Raw genomic sequence first — 20,982 nt, 5'->3', positions numbered from 1 at the left:
TATTGGTTGTTTTTTATTTGATTTGAGAGGATTGCTCATCTGAACTATTAATTTAAATACATTTTATAGCAAAATATAGCAACCAATGTTTCTCTGCCTTTGTTGCTGTATTTTGTTACATTTGAAATCCAAAACCTCAGCCCCTACAATTATTTACTGATTATCTTGTATTTTTTACACATATAAATGTAGTTTCACCAGATAAAAAATGACATTGTAACTTTGCAAAACTGAATTCAGAACATCAGAATTGACCCTTGCAATGCAATCACACAATTTTTAAAAGACAAACAAATGATCTTAAATTAATGAATGAATAATTTGTTGAACGGCTACCAAGGTGTGCATTTCGGCAAGAGTATTGTTTTACTAACTCTTGTGTTCTGGCTGGCTGATTTGAACTCTTCACAAGAATTAGGTTGTGTAACTCTGAGTCTGAACTTTGACCTATATTATCATGTTAAGTTCCTGGGTCACTAGGTCACTGTGTCAGATTGAAGCAGGGAACATCTGCAATAGAATATCTGAATACTGTAAAGGACTTCACTGGAATACAACATACATTTGCATTTGCCAGATGCTCTTATCTAAAGGAGCTCACGCTATATTTGGGGAATTAAACCCATGGCCTACATCCTAATAACAACAAAGTTACCTCTACTGTTTTAGCACATAGCACAGTGGACAAAAATAGCACACATGCTGACAATTTTTTTGTTTGTTGGTTGGTTGTAAACCCTTTCTTCAAATCATTATTAAAGAGGGACAAAGCATTGCTGCAGTTAAAATAAGATTATTTGGACTGGCAACAGGCACTAAAAATATAATACAAAACCATTAGTCACATGAAAGTGAGTAAGCAACAAATGTAGTCACGTCAGTCAGGGAACAGGAGAGATTCCTTAATGGTGGGCGTGGTTAATGTTGATCGTGGGCGGGGTGCAATTGTTAATGGGCGGAGTCTGTCCGCGTGTGAGTGAGAGCCACCAAAACCATATGGCATGTCGTTAAGTTCCCTCTCCTGACAGACGCACTTGTTTGCTGTGGTTTATTCTACCTTGTATCAAATCATTTGCGCTGTCACATACCTCTGTTACTCTCCTCTGAATTCTCTTCCAAGAATACGAGTTGTTATTTATTTAACCAGTCGTAGAGAAACTTTTGCACTGTTTATTTGTTTGTTTCGCTGAACTGCGCGCGCCCCGTCGTGAGGATGCACAGCTCTCAGAAGGACACCACATACACCAAGATCTTCGTCGGAGGTCTTCCGTATCACACTACCGACTCCAGCCTCAGAAAATACTTTGAAGTGTTTGGAGAAATCGAGGAAGCTGTTGTCATTACCGACAGACAAACTGGAAAATCAAGAGGCTATGGTTTTGTAAGTGGTCTGCTTTTCTGTCTGTCTAGATTTAGCTACTTGGTGTAAATCATTACTAAATTAATTACTGTAATTTAATTACCTTTCCTTTGAAAAAGTAAAGTAAGGGATTACTTATTAATGTTTCTGTAATTGAATTACAGTTATTTATGATGAAATTTAATTAGATACGGTATAGAAAATAGAACAATTCTAAAACAATAGCGGATTTAACATCAAAATGTAATGATAAAATGTATGTTTTTAATGCAATCATCTCCCTTTAAATACTCAAGAACAAGTTATGCAATTTTATATTATTTATTTGAAAGAATTAAAAGAGCATTTTCATGTCTGTCCTTGTATTGTTCAAATGGTCGACATTGATATGTGATTTAGAAAGTGAATAGTAATTCAGTACTTTTTAGAGAGTACAGTAATCTAATTACACTGTTGAAGATGTAATTAGTATCTAGTGATTAATTACTTTTTCTAGAGAAACTTGCCCTACACTGCTTGCAGTCACTTCTAATATTAAACTCTCACCCCATCCCATACACATTGAACATCATTGAAAACACTGCATGTATCTGTGTGTTCCTCTTTTCGTGTGTGTGTGTGTGTGTGTGTGTGTGTGTGTGTGTGTGTGTGTGTGTGTGTGTGTGTGTGTGTGTGTGTGTGTGTGTGTGTGTGTGTGTGTGTGTGTGTGTGTGTGCGTGTAGGTGACGATGGCTGACCGAGCTGCAGCAGAAAGAGCCTGTAAGGACCCAAACCCCATCATAGACGGTAGAAAAGCCAACGTTAACCTGGCGTACCTGGGGGCCAAACCACGGATCATGCAGCCAGGTAAGAGGGTCCGAAAGCATCACGCTGTTGGCGGACTAATGCAGAGTATCAGAAACCATGCAATAAAGACAAGCTGCATTTCTAAATAAGAATAATCCTTTGTGTAATCTGAGATTTCAGTAATGTTTACATAATTGTCACTGAATTATTTGTCAAATGCAATATAGAGAAATACAAAACATTATTTGATACATATGATAACAATTTTTTAATCAAATTAATATGATTGTTTTTTTGTTTTTTTTCTTCAACAATAAAGCCTATATTAGTCATTGTATGCGGTTTTCTTGTATAACGTAAATATAAAATAAAGTGCAATAAGGTTGTCTTTCTCTACAGGATTTTCATTTGGTGTCCCTCAGATACACCCCACATTTATCCAACGGCCTTATGGGTAAGTGTGACAAGTCTATTGATGACTCTATTTTTTGTGTAGTTTGATTAGTTTTAGGCCTTCTCTCATTTATCTAAATTCTCTTGTGTAAAAATGTGATATGGGAAAGCAGCATTTTGTCATCTTAGACAAAGACTTTCTTTAAAGGTGATGTGTGTGATTTCTTTTTTTTTAATGATTTGTTGTATCACACCTTAAGAGTCACTCTAAGTTAATAGTTCATAGAATCATCTGTTTATTTGAGCATCACGACACACCCAGCTTAAACGGAACTTTCTCAGAACTTTGGCGTTTGAACAACGTTCTGAAAGTTCATAGTTATGATTATGAACAATCAGAAAGTTATGAACAAACGTAGTTCCAGTAACGTTAATAGAACATTTGTTCAGAGTTACCTGGTCTCAAAACATTAGTACATAACCGTTATATATATATACATTTTTCATGGAGAGTTTTTGTTCAAAAACATTTTAGTTGGACTTTCGTCTAACATTTAAAAAAATGTTACTACTTGTTTCAGATTTAAAAGTAACGTTAATGTTTGCAAAAATTCTAAAATGGAATGTTCCCTTAACATTCGTATAACCAAGAAAAAAACTGGACATTGTGAAAGTTCAGGGAACATTCATAACTTAGCAAAACATTCTTAGAATATATTTTTGATAGCTAGGTAGTAACATTGACCCAATAGCATTATTTATAGATGTCTGGAAAATATTTTGCAATTCCATTTAGTGATGCTCGAACATAACACACGTCACCTTTAAAGATAAATGTGTGATGATCAACAATATCATATTCCTACATGTTGCAATATTCTGTAAAGTATAATCATGTTGATTTCTGTGCATTTTTGATGGATTCCTGTGTAATAAAATGTTGTTCTCCTTGTGTCATAGAGATAGTGAGGATGAGCATTCCCAATTACTATATCCTCCCCCTTTCCGCCAGGTTATGAGGTGTGTGTGTGTGCTTTTTATCTTTGTGGTTGTTGTGTGGTTTTATATGCACTGTTGTCAACTCCTGAAAAGTCTACGTCTGTCACTTCATCTTTCAGCGTGACTCAATGTAATGTGTCTCTCTCTGATCTGACAGGCTCTCTTTCGGTTAACATAACCTAAGAGGTGAACGAGCTGAACAAAGTCAGAATTCATAAGCTCAACAGTAGACTCAAACACGTACACTCTCAAATGGTGATTAGCTTGCATGGACGTTGTTGTTTTTTGGAGAGTAGCTTTTGTGTGCGTTTGGACCTGACTGAAGTGGTGTTCATAGCTAAACCGTGTGCTTTTAATAGAAATGAGTGTATAGTAGGACGTGGGGATTCGGGGAGACGGTCGTATCTTTGTCTTGGGGTGTTGGGAACGCCTTTTTCCATTTTCTTGATGATTGTGCACAGCTTTTTTATTCACTTGAACAGACGTTTCAGTGTTCTGTTGTTGAAGGGGTCAAAGTTTGTCTTTCTTGACTAGCGCACCCTCAAAACAACTCATGGCTTGCATGTTGCAGTGTATCTCTGTGCCTCCGTTCTTTTATTTTACTAATGAATCGTTTATCTTACATTCACTTTTCCCTAAACCTCTTTGTGAAAAAATTGAATTCTGTATTCATTCTGTATTGGCTAAGGCCAGAAGCATTAGCGCCAATTCTGTTTCTTTCAAATAGTGGTTAACTGGACATTCAATTGATTTTAAATGAGTTTAAATCTAGATATTCTAATAAGCATAGAATACACAACAAAAACAAATATTATCAATGATTTCTAGTGTTGCAAGTATATGGTAGTGGCCAAAAGTGAAACTCGACATCTTCACACTTTTTTTTAAATATTATTAAAGATATTGTAATCCTATTGTGTAGTTGTGCTTAGAGTCAATAATTGTATTTGTGATAACGTAATGAAACATGCCAAGTTGTGCCGACATCATTTTTGACGAGGCTGCCATACAAAGAAACTTTGAACGTATGCAAAACAAGAGAGAACCAACGAAATATTAATAACTGGTTATGTTGTAGTCAATGTATGCTTTTTCCTGTGAGCTTTTTGTACCTTAATCAAGTGTTTTGTCTTTCCCTCATATTTAAGATATTTACAAAATATCAAATATTTTCTTCATATTTTGATGGTTTAATTGAACTTTTAGGGTTATTAAAAACAAATCTCGCCTTCGGACATCACTTTTGGCCACTACTTTATTTATAATTGGCATTCCTTTCACTCCTTTGCTTGTCGCAGTGCGCTGTGGAATTGCCTGATCTGCAATGGATGTATGCGAAACTGCCTTAAAAAGTAAATTACTGTGCTAACATCTAACATCAGTACTCAAACCATTATTAAACCAGATATATTATTATTCAGGTAGCTGCAACAAACATGCTTTTTGTCATTTTTATCTCTTGTAAACTGACATTGAGTACCTTAAAAAGCAATCTATACATAAAATGTATTATTATTATAATAATAATATTATTATTAAAGCAATCCTTTGAATGCAACACATATGTTATGCATTTCAGAATGCAATACCATGTGATGTAGAGTTTGCGTAGTTAAAAGTGTGTTTATGTACTCGTGTAAAGAATATTTTGGGCCTAAGAAACTACAGTATTCAACTGTATTGTACTACTGACCGATCCAGTACACCGTTACTTCTGTTCTTCTAGTCTAGGAAGATTCAGTCAACTCGTACCAATGAAGGAGAACATATATGAGCATATATCCCTCAGAGGACTGAACCAAAGAGAACAGCTGTACTTTAGTTTGGGACACAACGACATTCAGAGTGGCCACGAGACAACAGGTGTTCAGAGACACAAGATCCGTGTGCCCGAGAGATCAGCCCCTCTGTTTCTGTGATTTACAAAGTAACTTAAATTAGAAAAGTTGCCAGCGCAGCTTAGTAACAGGGGTATTTTTAACAATGACATGCTCAGAATTAGGTTGAGTTTTACACCATGTTTATAATAATATGTTGTATTAAATCTCACCTAATCTAAATTTCTGCATGCATACGAATCATTCAGTTCATTAACAGATGGTTATATACTATGTGCGGGATAAATTTACAATGAAGTTCCATTTGTTAACATGAGTTAGCTTCATTGGTTAACATGAACTAACAATAAAAATACTTCTAAAGCATTCATTGGTTAATTCCAACATTTACTAATACATTATGAAAATCAATAAAATATCTGTTAATATAATTGAATGGACCTGAACGGACATGAACTAACAATGAACAGTTGTATTTTGTTTATCCAACGTCAACCAAGATTAATAAATTACATTTACATTTAGTCATTTAGCAGACGCTTTTATCTAAAGCCACTTACAAATGAGAACAATAGAAGCAGTTAAACTAACATTAGGACAACGATATGTAAGTGCTATGACCCTTCTCAGTTTAATCTAACAAAGTACTTTTTTTTTATTTTATTTTTTTTAAATAACTAAAAGTAGAATAGAAGAGAAAGTGTTAGTGTTGAAAGTGTTAGTATAAATACTGTAACAAATGTATTGCTCATTGTTAGTTAATGTCATCTAAAGTGACCTTATTGTAAAATGTTACACTACATGCAAATCATGTAGTAAAATGAGTATCAGTATAATTAAGTAGATCGAAAGCACTTTTAAGATGTGGCCAGTCGTTACTGCATTTACAATCGCCCTTTACACATGTTATAGTGTGCAGTAATGCGTGTGTGTTCACAGGCCGCTGGTAATGAAGGGTTCAGGACTGGGTTAAAGTGTTGGGCAATGTGTTGCTGATAGCGTTGCTCATGCTCTGTTTTTATGATGGCAAGGGCAGCAGAAAATAGCCTGGCCACAGCCTGTCCTGTCACTCCAGGAGACTGACAGTAAGGAATGGTGTGTAAGAGACTCATCTATGGCCAGATTTAACACGAACACCTGTTGTTTTTGCATGCTTGCCGGTTAGGACTCATTTTAGCCATGGAAAAATAAAAATAAAATCTGCCCGGCAACATAGACGGATCTTAAAGGTGATTTATTTTTGGCTCAGAAATGAAGCCCTTCCGCTTTTAGAATTTATGACTTGAGGCATCTTTACACTATCAAATTAAAGGTCAATTAAGCAATTTTAGCCATTTAGATTAGCAGTGTGTACCAGACTTTATGATGATTTGTTTTTCGTATGTGGAAAATGATTCCCAGATGAAGAATGTTTCTGGTTGGCTCAAAAAAGCACTAGCCATTATTTTGAAATTAAGTGCGTGTCCGGTGTAATGTCAGCTGTGCACAAGAATCAACTTTTGAGCATATACATTTTTTTATTTATTTACTTTGTTTTTGCATTGTGATTATTTGCGTTTTTAGTTTGTCAAAATAATATATTTATTTGTTTGTTATTTTTAAACATCATTGTAGTGTTTTATGGAAACTTGTTTCCACCTTAAAAAAATAAAAAGGTAATTTTGACTTTTTATCTTACAATTCAGACTTTTTTTCTCACAATTCTGAATTTTGCGAAGATATAAACTCTGTGAGATAAATGATTAAAATAAATTCTGCATGGAATAAAAAAATTTAAAGGGTAATAGTGACTATCTCACAATTCTGACTTTAAGTAATGTTATTATGAGTTATAAAGTCCGAATTGAGATATATAAACTTGCAATTCTGAGTAAAAGTAAGAATTATGACATAAAAAATCACAATTACAATTTAATTTTTTTATTATTTCCTGGTGGAAACAAGCTTCCATAGTATTTTCTGTGCTATAATGTGCTGTTTATAATGATTTAAATAAAAATAAAAATACTTTTAAAACAATAACATATATTGTGTAGTATGCAGTAACGTGAATCATTAAGAAAGATGTCTAGATGCATTAATGCATAATTATGTTGAAAATAATGTCACTGTTGTAAAACAAAACATTTTCTTTATGTAAAATATGCCATTTTTTTATGTTTTGTTTAACTTTTTTTATTAGGGTATAATGTGTTTTACCTGTATACTTTATGCCATTTCAACTTTTTTGCCGCCTATGCAGTGTAAAGATGCTGACTACGCAGTTTAAAGGGATAGTTCACCCTCATGTTGTTCCAAACCTGTATGAGTTTAGTTCTTCTGCTGAACACAAAAGAAGGTGTTTTGGGGAATATGAGTAACCAAACCGTTGATGGATCCCATTGACTTCCATAATATGGAAAAAAAATACAATGGAGGTCAACTGTCTGGTTACACACATTCTTCAAAGTATCTTCTTTTGTGTTCAGCAGAAGAAAGAAACTGGAATAGCTTGAGGGAGGGTTAATGATGCCAGGATTTTTGGGTGAACTTTCCCTTTAAGCACACGCTGCTTATTTTCCCAGCAGCAAACGGAAGAAAATGGGTTAGATTTGGTGTTTCTCAGTGTTTAGCAGCAGATTTCCACTCTTCAAGCGTTGTGTTTGTGTGCAGTGGTCGCGGTGATGTGTGAACGCACGCGAGTGTGTTTTTTTTAATTTATTTTTATGTGCGTGTGTGTTAACTGGATTTCTCGTCTTTCTTTTAAATATTGTTTGGTTTGACAGTAACATTGACCCTGTTTATGATTGCAGAATTGGTGTCGCTCCAATCTTTTTTTTTGAAAAGTTTTTTTTCTGCTGTGATATTGATAGATATGCTTTGATATCCATAGTCACTTTTACCCTGGCATTTTATTTGAGGGGCAATATTAGGGCGTGGACTCATGATTGAATGCTGAGTTTGCGAACGAAATAGGTTTGCCATGATAATTAATACAAGAGCATTCATTTTAATTCTCATTAAGAACTAAAATGGTCAGCTCAGTGGACTCTTGGTAGAGGCAGCACTATCTAATGACATGCATTTTGTGATTCACCAATTAGGCCTCATTCATGAATTACAAGCAGAACGAATGTCTGTGTAAAACTATGGGCATGTTTGTCCCTGTAGACTTTTAGAAAATAAACTATTTTAGCATACTGTATACAGTAGTGGCCAAATGTGATCTCCGGAGGGGACATTTGGTTTTAATGACCCTACAAGTTTGATTAAACCATCAAAATATGAGGAACATTTATGTTTTTTATTTATTTATTTATTTATATATATATATATATATATATATATATATATATATATATATATATATTACCTATGAGGGAAGAGCAAAACACTTGATTAAGGTATTTATCAGACAAAAAACAGGTTTTATTTTACTATGTAAAAAAAAAAACCCAGTTATTAATATTTCATTGGTTCTCTCTTGTTTTTGCATGTTCATAATTTCAGCCCAGCCAAAAATTATGTCTGGACAGTTTGGCATGTTAGACTTTAGACTTTATTGTCATTCAACAGTACATTCACAATATACAATTGAACGAGATTTCGTTGCAAGGCTCCGAATAAAAACAGAACATGTTTTATTGTGTTATCACAAATAAAACAATTGATTTCAAGCACAACTTCGCAATATTATTACAACATTTTTAATAATATTTGCAAAAAGGGTGAAGATGTCAATTTTCCTAGGCTGGACATCACTTTAGGCCACTACTATCAAATCATCCTTCATTCTTTGATGGAAATTGACATTTTTGTATTATTAAGACTGATTTCATAGCTTGTATTTTAAATGCAGTTCAATAATATTTTCACACTTTTTGCTTAATGTAACCTAAAATATTGTTTTGTACTGTTTATCTTCATATTTAATCTGACATATGAAGAAAACATCATTTATATGATCAGTCACGTGATCATTTATTAGATGCAAATGATGGGAATGACAGCACAAATGCGTAAACGTTTATATAAAACATTTTCACAATACAATTTTGAAATGGTTTACTTTAGTCTTTGATTATAAAAATATAACATTTAAGGACACTTTTTCATATTCTAAGACTGGGGATCTGGGACGAGGGTTATAACAATATACAAAAAGAATATATAAAACAATAAATGAAGACTATAATTTATTAAGACCTTCATATGTAACATGGAAAGTAGAAATCTGTAGATCCGCCCTCTTACGTAAATTCTTGCAGTAAATTGAATGTGAAAATGTATGTATAAAATGCTTTGATGAATGATTTACACGCTTGTACTTCATTAATGAGGTATTTGTAGCATCTGCAGAGAGTTTCAGTACAAACTGTTTAAAACAAGTGAAATACTGCAAGTTCATTGCATCTTCTAAAGTGAAATGATAGAATTACTGACAGCTGATCTTTAACTCTTCCCAGCATGCTCTACTATTGTGGCAATCCTATTTCTTTGAATAACCCTTTAGTGCACTGTGCTGTTCCTCTGCTGAAGTGCAGCTTCTCTGGTTCCCAGTTTAATCCCAGCATCTCTCTGTCCCTCAGGATTCCTGCTCACTATGTGTACCCGCAGGCGTTCATGCAGCCGAGCGTGGTGATCCCGCACGTCCAGCAGTCGGCAGCGTCAGCGGCGGCCGCGGCCTCTCCGTACCTGGATTACACCGGCGCCGCGTACGCACAGTACTCCGCCGCTGCCGCCACTGCTGCCGCCGCTTACGAGCAGTACCCGTACGCTGCCTCGCCCGCCGCCGCGGGGTACGTCTCCACGGCCGGCTACGGGTACGTCCAGCAGCCTCTCGCGTCTCCTGCGCCCGGGGCCACGGCGGCGGCCTTCGCTCAGTACCAGCCGCAGCAGCTCCAGGCGGACCGCATGCAGTGACACCCACAGGAGAAAACATGGTCCTTTGACCATTCGTGACTGTGACACTTTTTACCGTGTCTGTCAGCCAAAGAAACTTTTTTTATTGTTCCGTTATTGTGATTTATTATGTTCTCGTCATTTTATTTGTAGTATTTAATATTTATTACGGAGAAGAAAGCTGTAGCTTGATGCTGTTCGTTAACTCTAATCTAGTTTCTTTATATACAAGTATTTAAGGAACATTATAGAATTTTCTCACCCTCATGTCACTAAAAAACCTTATAGCCTACCCTTACACAAAATGAGTAGCTCTTTACAATAAGGTCTCATTAGTTAATGCATTTTTTTTAAATGAACTAACAATGAGCAATTCATTAATATTTGTTAATGTTAGTAAAATTCTGAGTGTTCATTTTAAGTTCACATTTGTGCATTAACTAATGTTAAAAATGTATTGGCAGATGTTGGAATTAACATTATATGTTAATATAACAGTATTTTTCATTGTTAGTTCATGTTAACTAATGTTGTTATGAAACCTAATTGTTACAAGTGAGACTTTTTGGTTTGGCTATTTACACTCCAAAGTGGCCAAAAAGCACCATAAAACCATCATATTCACATTTGCTTTCATATTCAGAAATGATACAGTAACGGCATGTATATGCATAAACATGAAATCTTTAAAATTCCTGCTTTTATATTTCCCACAGAACTAAATTCTGACCAACATGAGGGTGAGTAAATCATGACAGAATTTATGCGTTTAGGTGAATTATGCCTTTAATGCATCACAGGCTGCAGGTGTCACCATTATTTGAGTCTCATCTCTATATATGTTGATGGATGCCTGATTATTTTTCTAAACTCAAGGCTATTTAAAAATTGCACCTTGGCATCTCACGATCATGACCTCTGATAACCTCATGAGCCTGCATATTTGACTGTTGAAATGATTATCATGTATTTTAGGTTAGGAAACAAGACGAAGTGCCTTAAAGGACAGACAACAGACAAGAAATGAAGGGTTTGATGTGTCTGTAGACAGTGTTCAGCTACTCTGTGCCTTACATCACATACTGTAACTGATAGGAAATGTTTGGTTATGCGTGCACATCTGTTGGGGTTATAGAAAAGGTCAATTTTATATTTAGAACAAAATATTCAAAAATAAAAGCTATGAGCACTACTGAAAGACTGTGTACACTGTATGTTTCAATATTAGTGGGCCTACTGATCACACTATGGATTACTGTGCCTTATTATGGTTAATAAATGGAAGGGAATGTCATTGGATTTGTTGTTGCCTTTGTGTTATTTGTAACATTATGTTAATAACGGGACTTTGGAATGTGGTGAAAGGAAATTATTGCAATCAAATGTGCAGCTACAGAATTGATATCCAAGTATTTTTTGTATTAAACCGCCATATCTAACAACACCAGTCCACTTGCATCAAAGTTTGCTTTTCTTTAAACAAGCTTTGTCATAGTCATCCCGTAGGTCATCATTTACACTTTGCGATCTGTTGATAAAAATGCATTTGCTAAATATTGCAGTATCACACCGAATGAGTGACATTTTATAAAATGTGTATAAAAAACAATTTGGATGATTTATTAAAAAGTATCTTGTCTCGCTTATTTTCTGTGTATTTATTTTAGAACTCTTGTTATTAGTAGTAATTTACAGCAACCAGAAATAGTAGGTAGATAATGTGTAAGCACATTGTGTTTTATAAGTAAAGACATTAATTTTATTTTGAGGTTAGTTTCTGCATTAAAAGTTTCTTTAGACTCTACTTGATGTGGTAGAGTTTGTGTAGTCTGGTTCATCTATCTATCTATTTATATCTATTTCTGTCTCTGTGTGTGTGTGTATATATATATATATATATATATATATATACTGTATATATACTGTATATAGGCTATATATGAAAATAGGTATACAGTTTACAAGACAGGTTTATCAAGACGGTCATATAACATAAGGCAGAAATCTGTAGATACACCCTCAAGATCAAAAAAGCTGCATAGGCCTACTGTATTACAGATATCAATACAAATGCCTTTTCCATGTATTCAATGACTGAATACACAATAAAACAAAATAATATGCAGCAACATGTGGTTAACACTGACACCTGCTGGATGCGATGTCAAATTACTATCAGTGCAAAATTCTTTACCCTTAATAATCAACATTATTTATTTTATCTAGAGAGGTTTTTGTATTTAAATCACTTGTATGATAAAAATGTAGATATACCCATGCATAATGTTAAAATATAAAATACAATGTACACACCGATGCACCATCAGTTGTGTCCGTTAGGCGGCGCGCTGCACTGGAACTTCTCTAATTGGAAGCGCGTTCACGAGAGTCTTGGTTTGTTCGTGTTTACTAGAGATAACAGACTTTTTATGACGAATCTTCAAGTTTAATTGATTAGGTGTGTTTAACGTTACTACGTTCGAAAACCCAACTCTATTCTACAGCGCGCAGCTTCATGTAAGTTCAAATACTCTCTTCATAACTGAAGTGAAAACGAAAGTGTGTCATGTTTCGCAATTTTACACTGATTATTCTCTTTTGTTTTGTCATTGTTATTTTGTTACTGTACCCATTTGTATATTCATATTGAATATTGAGATCGTAATATTAGCGTTCTGTTACGTCGTCTTACCAGAGATTCTTTTTATAGTTTTACACCACTTTTTTGACGTTGTTATAAGATAAGTTAATGCCGATTTTGAGGCCTGGAAATGCATAGAAAAATGATTAAGACATTAAAAGTGAATGTACATTTGTTATAGTAATTTTTTCGTTATACTGTATACATGTTTGTGAATTATTTTCTAGATACTGTAAGTTAAGATTGAGTGTTGATGGTCAGGCTGGGAAAATTACTCAATATTATTTTTATATAAATTATATATGTAGTTTATTTGTATTGTATTTTGTTTATATATATATATATATATATATATATATACATACATATATTTATATATATATATATATATATATATATATATATATATATACACATACACAGTATATATTTATTTATTTATTTATCTTACAGTACTGAGATCCAGTCATGGCACAAAACAAAGATGGATACACTCGCTTTGACAACCCCCCACATGTAACCACCATGGTTCAGCCTGCGCCGCCAGGCTTTATGATGCCTCCCCCCTCTTATGATGCCGGTGTTCCTCATGAAGGAGTGGATCCTGGAGTACCTGTTATCGGATATGCTGGACCCCCGTATGCACCACCAACTGCTTTTGGGAATCCCATGTACGGACAGGGAGGGTCTGGATATCCACCGCAACCGTATCCTCAAGCAGGACCTTACGCCGCAGGTCCGTACAGTACTGGACCGTATGAACAACCAATTCCTTATGGTGAGAGATTCAACCTCAAATATGGGAATGTTAAGACATGCTCTTTGTTTAATAAACTCTCAATTAAGTTAGTTATCCTTTTTTTGTTTTGTAAAAGAAGTGGGAATGGGTGATCCAGTGCAAAGCGACCCACCTCCAGATTATGAAAAGGACCAGTTCGAAAGCTTTGGACTCGATAATAAAGTCATCAGAAGGATGTTCATTCGAAAGGTAAACACTGATACGGAGCAATCCTTCATGACAGCACCAATTCAACACACTCTAAACAAGATTCAAGTATAACGGAAAGCATACTGTATACAGCATCATGTTCTCAGGTGTTATGATTATTAAAGGGTTAGTTTACCCAAAAATTATACCATAATTTAGGTGTATATGACTTTCATCTTTCAGCCGCACACAATTGGAGTTATATTAAATAATATCCTGGCTCTTCCAAGCTTTATAATGGGAGTGCATGGTAACCTTAGATTTTGAAGCTCAAAAAAGCTCATCCATCCATCAAAAAAGTAATACAGGGGGTTAATAACGGCCTTCTGAAGTGAAGACATGCGTTTTTGTAAGAAAAATATCCATATTTATAACTTTAAAAACTATAATCACTGGCTTCCGGTAACGGGAATAGTGACCTCTGACCTGGCGCAAGACGTATTGATGAACGTGGAAGCACAAAGGACAGAGCGAAACAAAACACCGCTCGCGGATTAGAAGTCTAAAACGAGAACTTTTAAAGAGAAATGTGGGAGGAGCTTAAGTTTGTTGCCCAGGTATGTATGTTTGAACCACTCTCATCTAAGCTTACGTTACTCATACATCCTACGTCATGCGGCGGGTATATTTATTAAATATATATTTACAAGCTTTTAAGTAAGATGCGATTAGATGGTAGACACGATTAATCGAGATTAATTGATTTGACAGCACTAATATCTATATATATATTATTTTTTATTCAAGTAAGGAAATAGTTTTTTACGTTTTAGTTTTAGTTAACTATAGTAACCGTGCAATGAGACCCGGTAAAACCCAACAATGAATTTTGACGTTGTATTATTTCTGTACTTGTGTTCAGGTGTTTGCTGTTTTAAGTGTGCAGCTGGCAGTGACCTTTGGCTTCGTGGCCCTCTTCACTTTTGAGCACCACGTCAAACTGTTTGTGATGAAGAACACGTGGACGTACTGGATCGGCTATATAGTTTTCCTCGTGCCCTACCTGGTCATCCTCTGCTGCGGAGAGTTTCGCAGGAAGCATCCCTGGAACCTCATTTCTTTGGTGAATCTTTGATGTAACAGATTCAAATGGAAAACATTTTAAATTCTCCTTTCATGCATTGTACTGAATGATTTCTTGCATTTCAGTCTGTCCTGACACTAGCGATGTCCTACATGGTCGGGGTGATATCCAGCTTCTACGATACTAAAATCGTGGTGATGGCTGCCGGCATTACGGTGCTGGTTTGCTTCACGGTGATCATCTTCTCCCTACAGGTCAGCGCTCGTCTTGCCGTCTCAGTAACCGGACACTTTCATGTACTGTGATCAGGGTTTGAAATGATCAGGGTTTGAAATCCAGAACTGGTTGTGTGCAACAAACGGTTCTCGATTGCCTTGTTCTTTGAATGATTGCAAGATTTAAAAAAATACTGGAAACAAAAGATTGTAATGGACATCTACTCAGTGTTATTTTAGTATTGTTGACATATACAGTAGTGGCCAAAAGTGATGTCCGGCCTAGGAAAATTGACATCTTTTACCCTTTATTAAAATATTATTATAGATATTGTAAGCATATTGCATAGTTTTGCTTCGGAGTCAATCGTTTTATTTGTGATAACGCAATGAAACATGACAAATTGTGCGACATCATTTTAGGCTAGGCTAACCATACAAAGAAACTAGGAACACGTGGAAAAACAGGAGAGAACCAATGAAATATTAATAACGGATTATATTGTAGTCAATGTTTGCTTTTTCGTGAGATGTTTTTGTTTTTATATGCATTTTGTTTTTATATAGTAAAATATAAACCTGTAGCTGTAGTTTGCTATTTTTTCAAATAATTTTGTCCGATAAATAACTTAATCAAGTTTAGGGTTTTGCTCTTTCCTCATATTTAAAATATTTTAAAAAATATAAAATATTGTCCTCATATTTTGATGGTTTAATCAAACTTGTAGGGTCATTAAAAACAAATCTCCCCTCCAGACATCACTTTTGGCCACTACTGTATAATTTAGCACATTACTGAAGTTCTACTAATTTTGTTTTCTTGTTTAAAATATGCCTATATAGTTTTTATTCAATTTTATTTATTAGTACTTCAAGTTAAACTAAATACAAATGTTAATGTTGCTTTGAAATCTAGCTAAAGTAAAATACATTTTAAAATATATATTATTTTTTTCAGTTAATGTTTATTTTATTTCAAGTACCTTTTTTTAAAATGGTTTTAGCTTTAGTTATCGATACTAACCCTGTGTCTGCTCTCCTCCGTGTGTACAGAACAATGTATTAAAATAGTATTCTGTTTTAGTTAGGGTTAGGGTTAGCACTGTTAGTGCTGTCATTTTTACATAAGCTGATTTTCATAAATATATCTGCTGTCTAATCACAGACCAAGTATGACTTCACTTCCTGTTACGGGGTGCTGTTCGTGTGCTTCATCGTCCTGATGTTCTTTGGGATCCTTTGCATCTTCCTGTACAGCAGGATTCTGGAGCTCATCTATGCGTCGCTGGGTGCGCTGATCTTCACCTGTGTAAGTGCTTTAGCTAGTAATAATGAATTTAAAAAAATAAAAATAAAACATGAAATAATCTGATTTGTTTAGAACTGTGAACATGCAAATATTAAGTTAAATTATTAAAATATTAACGCTCTGGAGTCAGAGGTGTTTTCTGGGCCCTGGAGGTGTTTTGACATGTCAAATACTAACCAAACTAAACTAAACTGTATAACTAAATATTAAATCTCAGGGGGACTTCCAGAAAGTATTTGAGGTCCAAAGAGTTCGGGAGTCCCTGCTGTAGATAAGTGCTTCATTTCAAGAAAATAAATGAAATATTGTCCCGATTGTATTGCAGTTCCTGGCCGTGGACACACAGCTGCTTCTGGGGAACAAGAAATTATCCCTGAGTCCCGAGGAATATGTCTTCGCTTCCCTCAATCTGTATCTGGACATCATCCAAATCTTTTTATACATTTTGCGAATCTTTGGAAGAAGCCGTGGTTAAAAGTCCTCCATTGGAGATCATCATGCGTTCGTGCTTACAGGAACAAATGCAGTGTGGTTTTCTTCTATGTCATGCTTATTGTGTCCCAGTTTGATATGCAGACACAACTATTATTAAACTATTTGTACTTCCTGTATAACAATGTGAAGCTCTAGTCTCTATGATCAGTGTTATTAATATAATCAACAGCAATTGATTCATTTTCCTTTCTGCTTTACTTATGTTTATATTATCACTTCTTGATATTTTTATGCATTCCATTTTACTTGTAAGAAGGGAATAAAGACGTTTTTAGGAACAAATGAATTGTTTTGGACATTTTTTCTCATCTCTACAGTTACATTCCGGTTCCATTGATGACATCATAGTAGCATTCTGAATCTTGTGCTTTTCTCAAAGACAGAAGTAAAATCATTTGTGTTTGATCTGGTGGAGAGTAAAATGGATGAGGTAAAAAACGGTTCATTGCGAATGGACATTGAGGAACTGTGCCATGAAATGGATCGTTTGGATAGTGAAGAAAATGCTGAGCTGAACAGATTTACATCAACCGATGGTCCGATCACTCATACCGGTAGGAAAGGAGGTTTTTTTTGGCCCCATAGTAATTAATATTGATGAAGAAACATAAGATAACTTTGTTTGGTTGGTTGTGCAGTCAGAGCTGATACAGTGCAGATTAGGGTTATTATTACATAAAACAAATTATTTAAAATATTTCTGATCATTGAAATAAAGTCAGATATATAAATATTAGTTGAAAACGAAATTGTTGCCTAGGCAATAAACTGAAATAAGTTGAAGCACTAAAATTATTAACTGTAAATAAATAAAAAACTAAAATGTAAATATTATTAGCAAAATGTAAAAATTTTTTTAAAAAAACGAATAAAATGAACATGAAAACTAAAAATATAAAAATTATAGCTTATTCAGAATATTGATAAAACTGCATGAATACTTGAATAGATCGTGAGGCGATACTGTAAATATATAGTGCATATCATGAAGCACATGGCCTCCTTCATAAATTCACATGTTTAATCTCTCCTACAGCCAGTCCAGGGAAATATGTTAGACTTTGAGTTCATTTATTCGCTATTTTTATTGTAAAGAATGAATTTTATTGTGACTGTAATCAAAGTCCCTTTAAGTGCTGTATATAAAGTCTTTTCTGTAATTCAGGCAGGAGGATGAATCTTGAGTGTAACGCCACAGTGGATGAGAGCAGATTCAGAGATGAGCTGTTGAAAAGAGCCCATAAGACATCCTCACCTGTCAATCATCTGCACACACTGTCAGCTGTCAATCATGAGGAGCTGCCCAGCTGCTCCTTCACACACCACACACTCAGAGGTGTGTAACCTTCATTTCACACCAAGGGTACTGTTCAAAAACATGTCCGATACTTGAACTGAAATCAGATCAAATTGTACCACTTTACAATAAGGTCTCATTTGTTAATGCATTAACTAACAATAACAGATATATACAGCATTTATTTTCATGTTAGTTCACGCTGCATTAATTAACTACAACAGACACATTAACTAAGATTAATAAATGCTGTAGAACTCATGTTAACTAATGGAACCTTATTGTAAAATGTTACCAATAAAATATGTATGAAAACATTCATTTCATTTTAAAACTTAAATAAAAATGAATAAAACTAGATGACTTTTGAGCTCAAAAAGAAATAATAAAACTTGTACTTGCATTATCTAACATTTATTTTATTTTCGTAAAGATATGTATAGAAAGTTTATATTTGTCTACAAACATGATATCACTTCCAATTTAGCTATTTTACTATTATGGTTTTTATTCATATTTTGAATTAGCTTTTATTCTTATATTTTCTTAGTTTTTATTTTTGTTTAATTTAATAAAACTTAAAACTTATTTTAATTAGTTTTCAAGCCGCCTAATGTGTGTATGTATATACGGGTTGGTCAATGAAACTGAAACGCCTGGTTTTAAAACACAATATGTATTAGTATGGTGTAGGGCCTCATTTTACAGCCAATACAGTATCAATTCATCTTGGGAATGACAGATACAAGTCCTTCACAGCCACAGGGATTTTGAGGGGTTTTCCTCTTCCAGAACAGTGTCCAGGTCACTATATGATGCTGGTGGAGGAAAACGTTTTCCAAAATACCTCAATAATATTCAGATCTGGTGACTGTGCAGATCATGCGAGAAGTTCAGCTTCACTTTCATCTTCATCAAACCATTCTGTCACAAGTCTTGCTGTGTGTATTGGTGCATTATCATGCTGATACACGGTTTGAACATCAGGTGTTCATGATCCTCCAGAATGGTTCTGTAGTCGTCGGCAGTGACGTGTCCATCAAACACAGTCAGGATTGTCATGATATTGCAGCTCAAAGCATCACTGATCCACCCGTGCTTCACTCTGGACAGCAACAGTCCGGGTGTTCAGTCTCTTTAGGGTTTCTCCACACCGTAACACACACACGGATGTGGGAAAGATAATGAAGGTGGACTCGTCAGAGAACGATGCGTGTTTCACATCGTCCACAGTTGGGCAGATGTGGTTTTATGTTTTTGTTTTATACGATCCGGGTTAGTACCTGGACATCAGAAGCTTCCTCTTGCGTCGACAATCACTCCTGTAGGATGTGGTTCGTCCTCTGTGGTTTAACGCCGACATTACCCTGGATATTACGCCTCTCGATACACAAATACTTGCTGTCCTGATCACAGATGAACCAGAGACACACACCAACAATTTGTCCTCTTTTGAACTCTATGTCTCCCATTATATTGTGTGGATTGCAGTATTTGATGTACAGCTGTGCTATTGCTCTGCTAATTCAACCTTCACACTCAGCTCTTACTGATGAATGTAAATCAGTGGAGATACAGGTGTGAAACCTACAACACTATATTGATCAGTGTTTTCATTTCCATTCTCAAACCCACGTATGTATACTATTTTCAGCTTTGTTTAAAATGTTTTTAATAGTTTTAGTCAACAATAGTAACCCTGGCACACAATTTAAACTGCAAAATCTCTGAGCATACAATGAGTTTGAACTTTTAAAGCAAAAAGCTTTAGCTGATCTTGTGTGTACTGATGGTTAATCTGATCTATTACTGCAGATCACAGCAGGTTACTGGGTGAAACTGCCTTCCAGCTGGACCGTCGAATCCTCTCACATGTTTTCCAGGAACAGTCTAGACTGTATGGATTCACCGTGCAGAACATACGAGATAAAATAGAGCAGGTGAGCGGGACATGATATTGAGAAACATGTACAATTGACTACAATAAGTTAATTAGCTTCATTAATGTTCAAGAATATTAAAGGCAGACTATTAAATATATTTATTTAGTGCTGCATGCAATGGTAAAATGCACGACTTTAAAGCTGAAATGTGTAATTTTGTGACCCTCAAAATGGTTTTTCTCAGTTTAATACGCAGAGACAACTATTCATAAGTAATCCATTCATATTTTCCCTTCAAATGCAAATAGGATTGTGTAATTGTTAAGTGTTTGCTGGCTGTAGATTCAGACATGAACCTGTGGGATGTTTTGACATGTATTTGCTGTGTCTCTCATTCAATATTTAAAATCAGGTCTCCATTCACCCCCTGACCGGGACTGTGGATGAAGCTTATAAGTTCCAGCTGTTGGAGAGACACACAGAGATCATGAACAGGCTCCATACGCTGGGCTATAACATGCGTCTACACCCCCCCTTCAGCGAGTTCATTGTCAACACCTACGGGATCCTGAAGGAGACGCCGGGTGCCCAGGAACGGGCCTACACCAACCCTGAGTTTTTGCACAGGGTGATTGTTGAAACGGCCCCGTCCAGGTTGCTGAAGGATCTTCTGCTGCTGCTCAGCTGCTTGTGTTTCATGGCACGACTGGATGGGCGGAGTCTGTTCCTGTGGTAGAAACTTCTCAATCCACGTCCCATCCTGCTTTGCTCCTTTCTGGAAATAAACAACATAGAAATGCAAGAAAACACTGAGTCTGGAGGTGAATGGGAAGATAAAATGTTTGAATGTGTATGTTAGATCGGCAGGACGCA

General features: G+C 35.3%; 3 protein-coding genes across 5 annotated transcripts; all 3 read left to right on the top strand.

Annotated features, from left to right (window-relative positions):
- The first annotated feature begins 926 nt into the window (after nucleotides 1–926).
- Nucleotides 927–11,903, top strand: rbm24b (RNA binding motif protein 24b). Of its 2 annotated transcripts, XM_077221538.1 has the most exons (5): nucleotides 927–1,381; nucleotides 2,083–2,206; nucleotides 2,546–2,600; nucleotides 3,500–3,559; nucleotides 9,945–11,903. In XM_077221538.1, the coding sequence occupies exons 1-5, from the start codon at nucleotides 1,214–1,216 to the stop codon at nucleotides 10,276–10,278; spliced, it is 741 nt and encodes a 246-aa protein (XP_077077653.1). In that variant the 5' UTR covers nucleotides 927–1,213; the 3' UTR covers nucleotides 10,279–11,903. The 2 variants fall into 2 exon arrangements, with proteins under 2 accessions (XP_077077653.1, XP_077077654.1); XM_077221539.1 differs by lacking the exon at nucleotides 3,500–3,559 and having other exon boundaries at nucleotides 1,017–1,381.
- A 683-nt stretch (nucleotides 11,904–12,586) lies between these two features.
- grinab (glutamate receptor, ionotropic, N-methyl D-aspartate-associated protein 1b (glutamate binding)) lies at nucleotides 12,587–17,211 on the top strand. Of its 2 annotated transcripts, none has more exons than XM_077221574.1 (7): nucleotides 12,587–12,774; nucleotides 13,352–13,676; nucleotides 13,774–13,886; nucleotides 14,749–14,949; nucleotides 15,036–15,164; nucleotides 16,291–16,434; nucleotides 16,760–17,211. In XM_077221574.1, the coding sequence occupies exons 2-7, from the start codon at nucleotides 13,367–13,369 to the stop codon at nucleotides 16,907–16,909; spliced, it is 1,047 nt and encodes a 348-aa protein (XP_077077689.1). In that variant the 5' UTR covers nucleotides 12,587–12,774; nucleotides 13,352–13,366; the 3' UTR covers nucleotides 16,910–17,211. The 2 variants fall into 2 exon arrangements, with proteins under 2 accessions (XP_077077689.1, XP_077077690.1); XM_077221575.1 differs by having other exon boundaries at nucleotides 12,628–12,774; nucleotides 13,777–13,886.
- Nucleotides 17,212–17,357: 146 nt separating this feature from the next.
- On the top strand, nucleotides 17,358–20,845 carry LOC143730967 (speriolin-like protein). The gene is made up of 4 exons (XM_077221572.1): nucleotides 17,358–17,483; nucleotides 18,095–18,265; nucleotides 20,042–20,166; nucleotides 20,522–20,845. The coding sequence occupies exons 1-4, from the start codon at nucleotides 17,381–17,383 to the stop codon at nucleotides 20,843–20,845; spliced, it is 723 nt and encodes a 240-aa protein (XP_077077687.1). The 5' UTR covers nucleotides 17,358–17,380.
- The last annotated feature ends 137 nt before the right edge of the window (nucleotides 20,846–20,982 follow it).

Source organism: Siphateles boraxobius, unplaced genomic scaffold, assembly GCF_051911475.1.
Source record: "Siphateles boraxobius isolate OS27281-9 unplaced genomic scaffold, OSU_SipBor_1 84, whole genome shotgun sequence".
Lineage (NCBI taxonomy): Eukaryota > Metazoa > Chordata > Actinopteri > Cypriniformes > Leuciscidae > Siphateles > Siphateles boraxobius.
The sequence above is the reverse complement of the archived record's forward strand: the minus strand, read 5'-3'. Positions and strand labels throughout refer to the sequence as shown.

Coding starts and splice junctions, on each gene's coding strand:
- rbm24b (XM_077221538.1), top strand. CDS start 1,214: ATGCACAGCTCTCAGAAGGACACCACATACACCAAGATCTTCGTCGGA. Junction 1,382..2,082: donor AATCAAGAGGCTATGGTTTT/GTAAGTGGTCTG, acceptor GTGTGCGTGTAG/GTGACGATGGCTGACCGAGC. Junction 2,207..2,545: donor ACCACGGATCATGCAGCCAG/GTAAGAGGGTCC, acceptor CTTTCTCTACAG/GATTTTCATTTGGTGTCCCT.
- grinab (XM_077221574.1), top strand. CDS start 13,367: ATGGCACAAAACAAAGATGGATACACTCGCTTTGACAACCCCCCACAT. Junction 13,677..13,773: donor TGAACAACCAATTCCTTATG/GTGAGAGATTCA, acceptor GTTTTGTAAAAG/AAGTGGGAATGGGTGATCCA. Junction 15,165..16,290: donor TGATCATCTTCTCCCTACAG/GTCAGCGCTCGT, acceptor GTCTAATCACAG/ACCAAGTATGACTTCACTTC.
- LOC143730967 (XM_077221572.1), top strand. CDS start 17,381: ATGGACATTGAGGAACTGTGCCATGAAATGGATCGTTTGGATAGTGAA. Junction 17,484..18,094: donor TGGTCCGATCACTCATACCG/GTAGGAAAGGAG, acceptor TCTGTAATTCAG/GCAGGAGGATGAATCTTGAG. Junction 18,266..20,041: donor CACACACCACACACTCAGAG/GTGTGTAACCTT, acceptor CTATTACTGCAG/ATCACAGCAGGTTACTGGGT.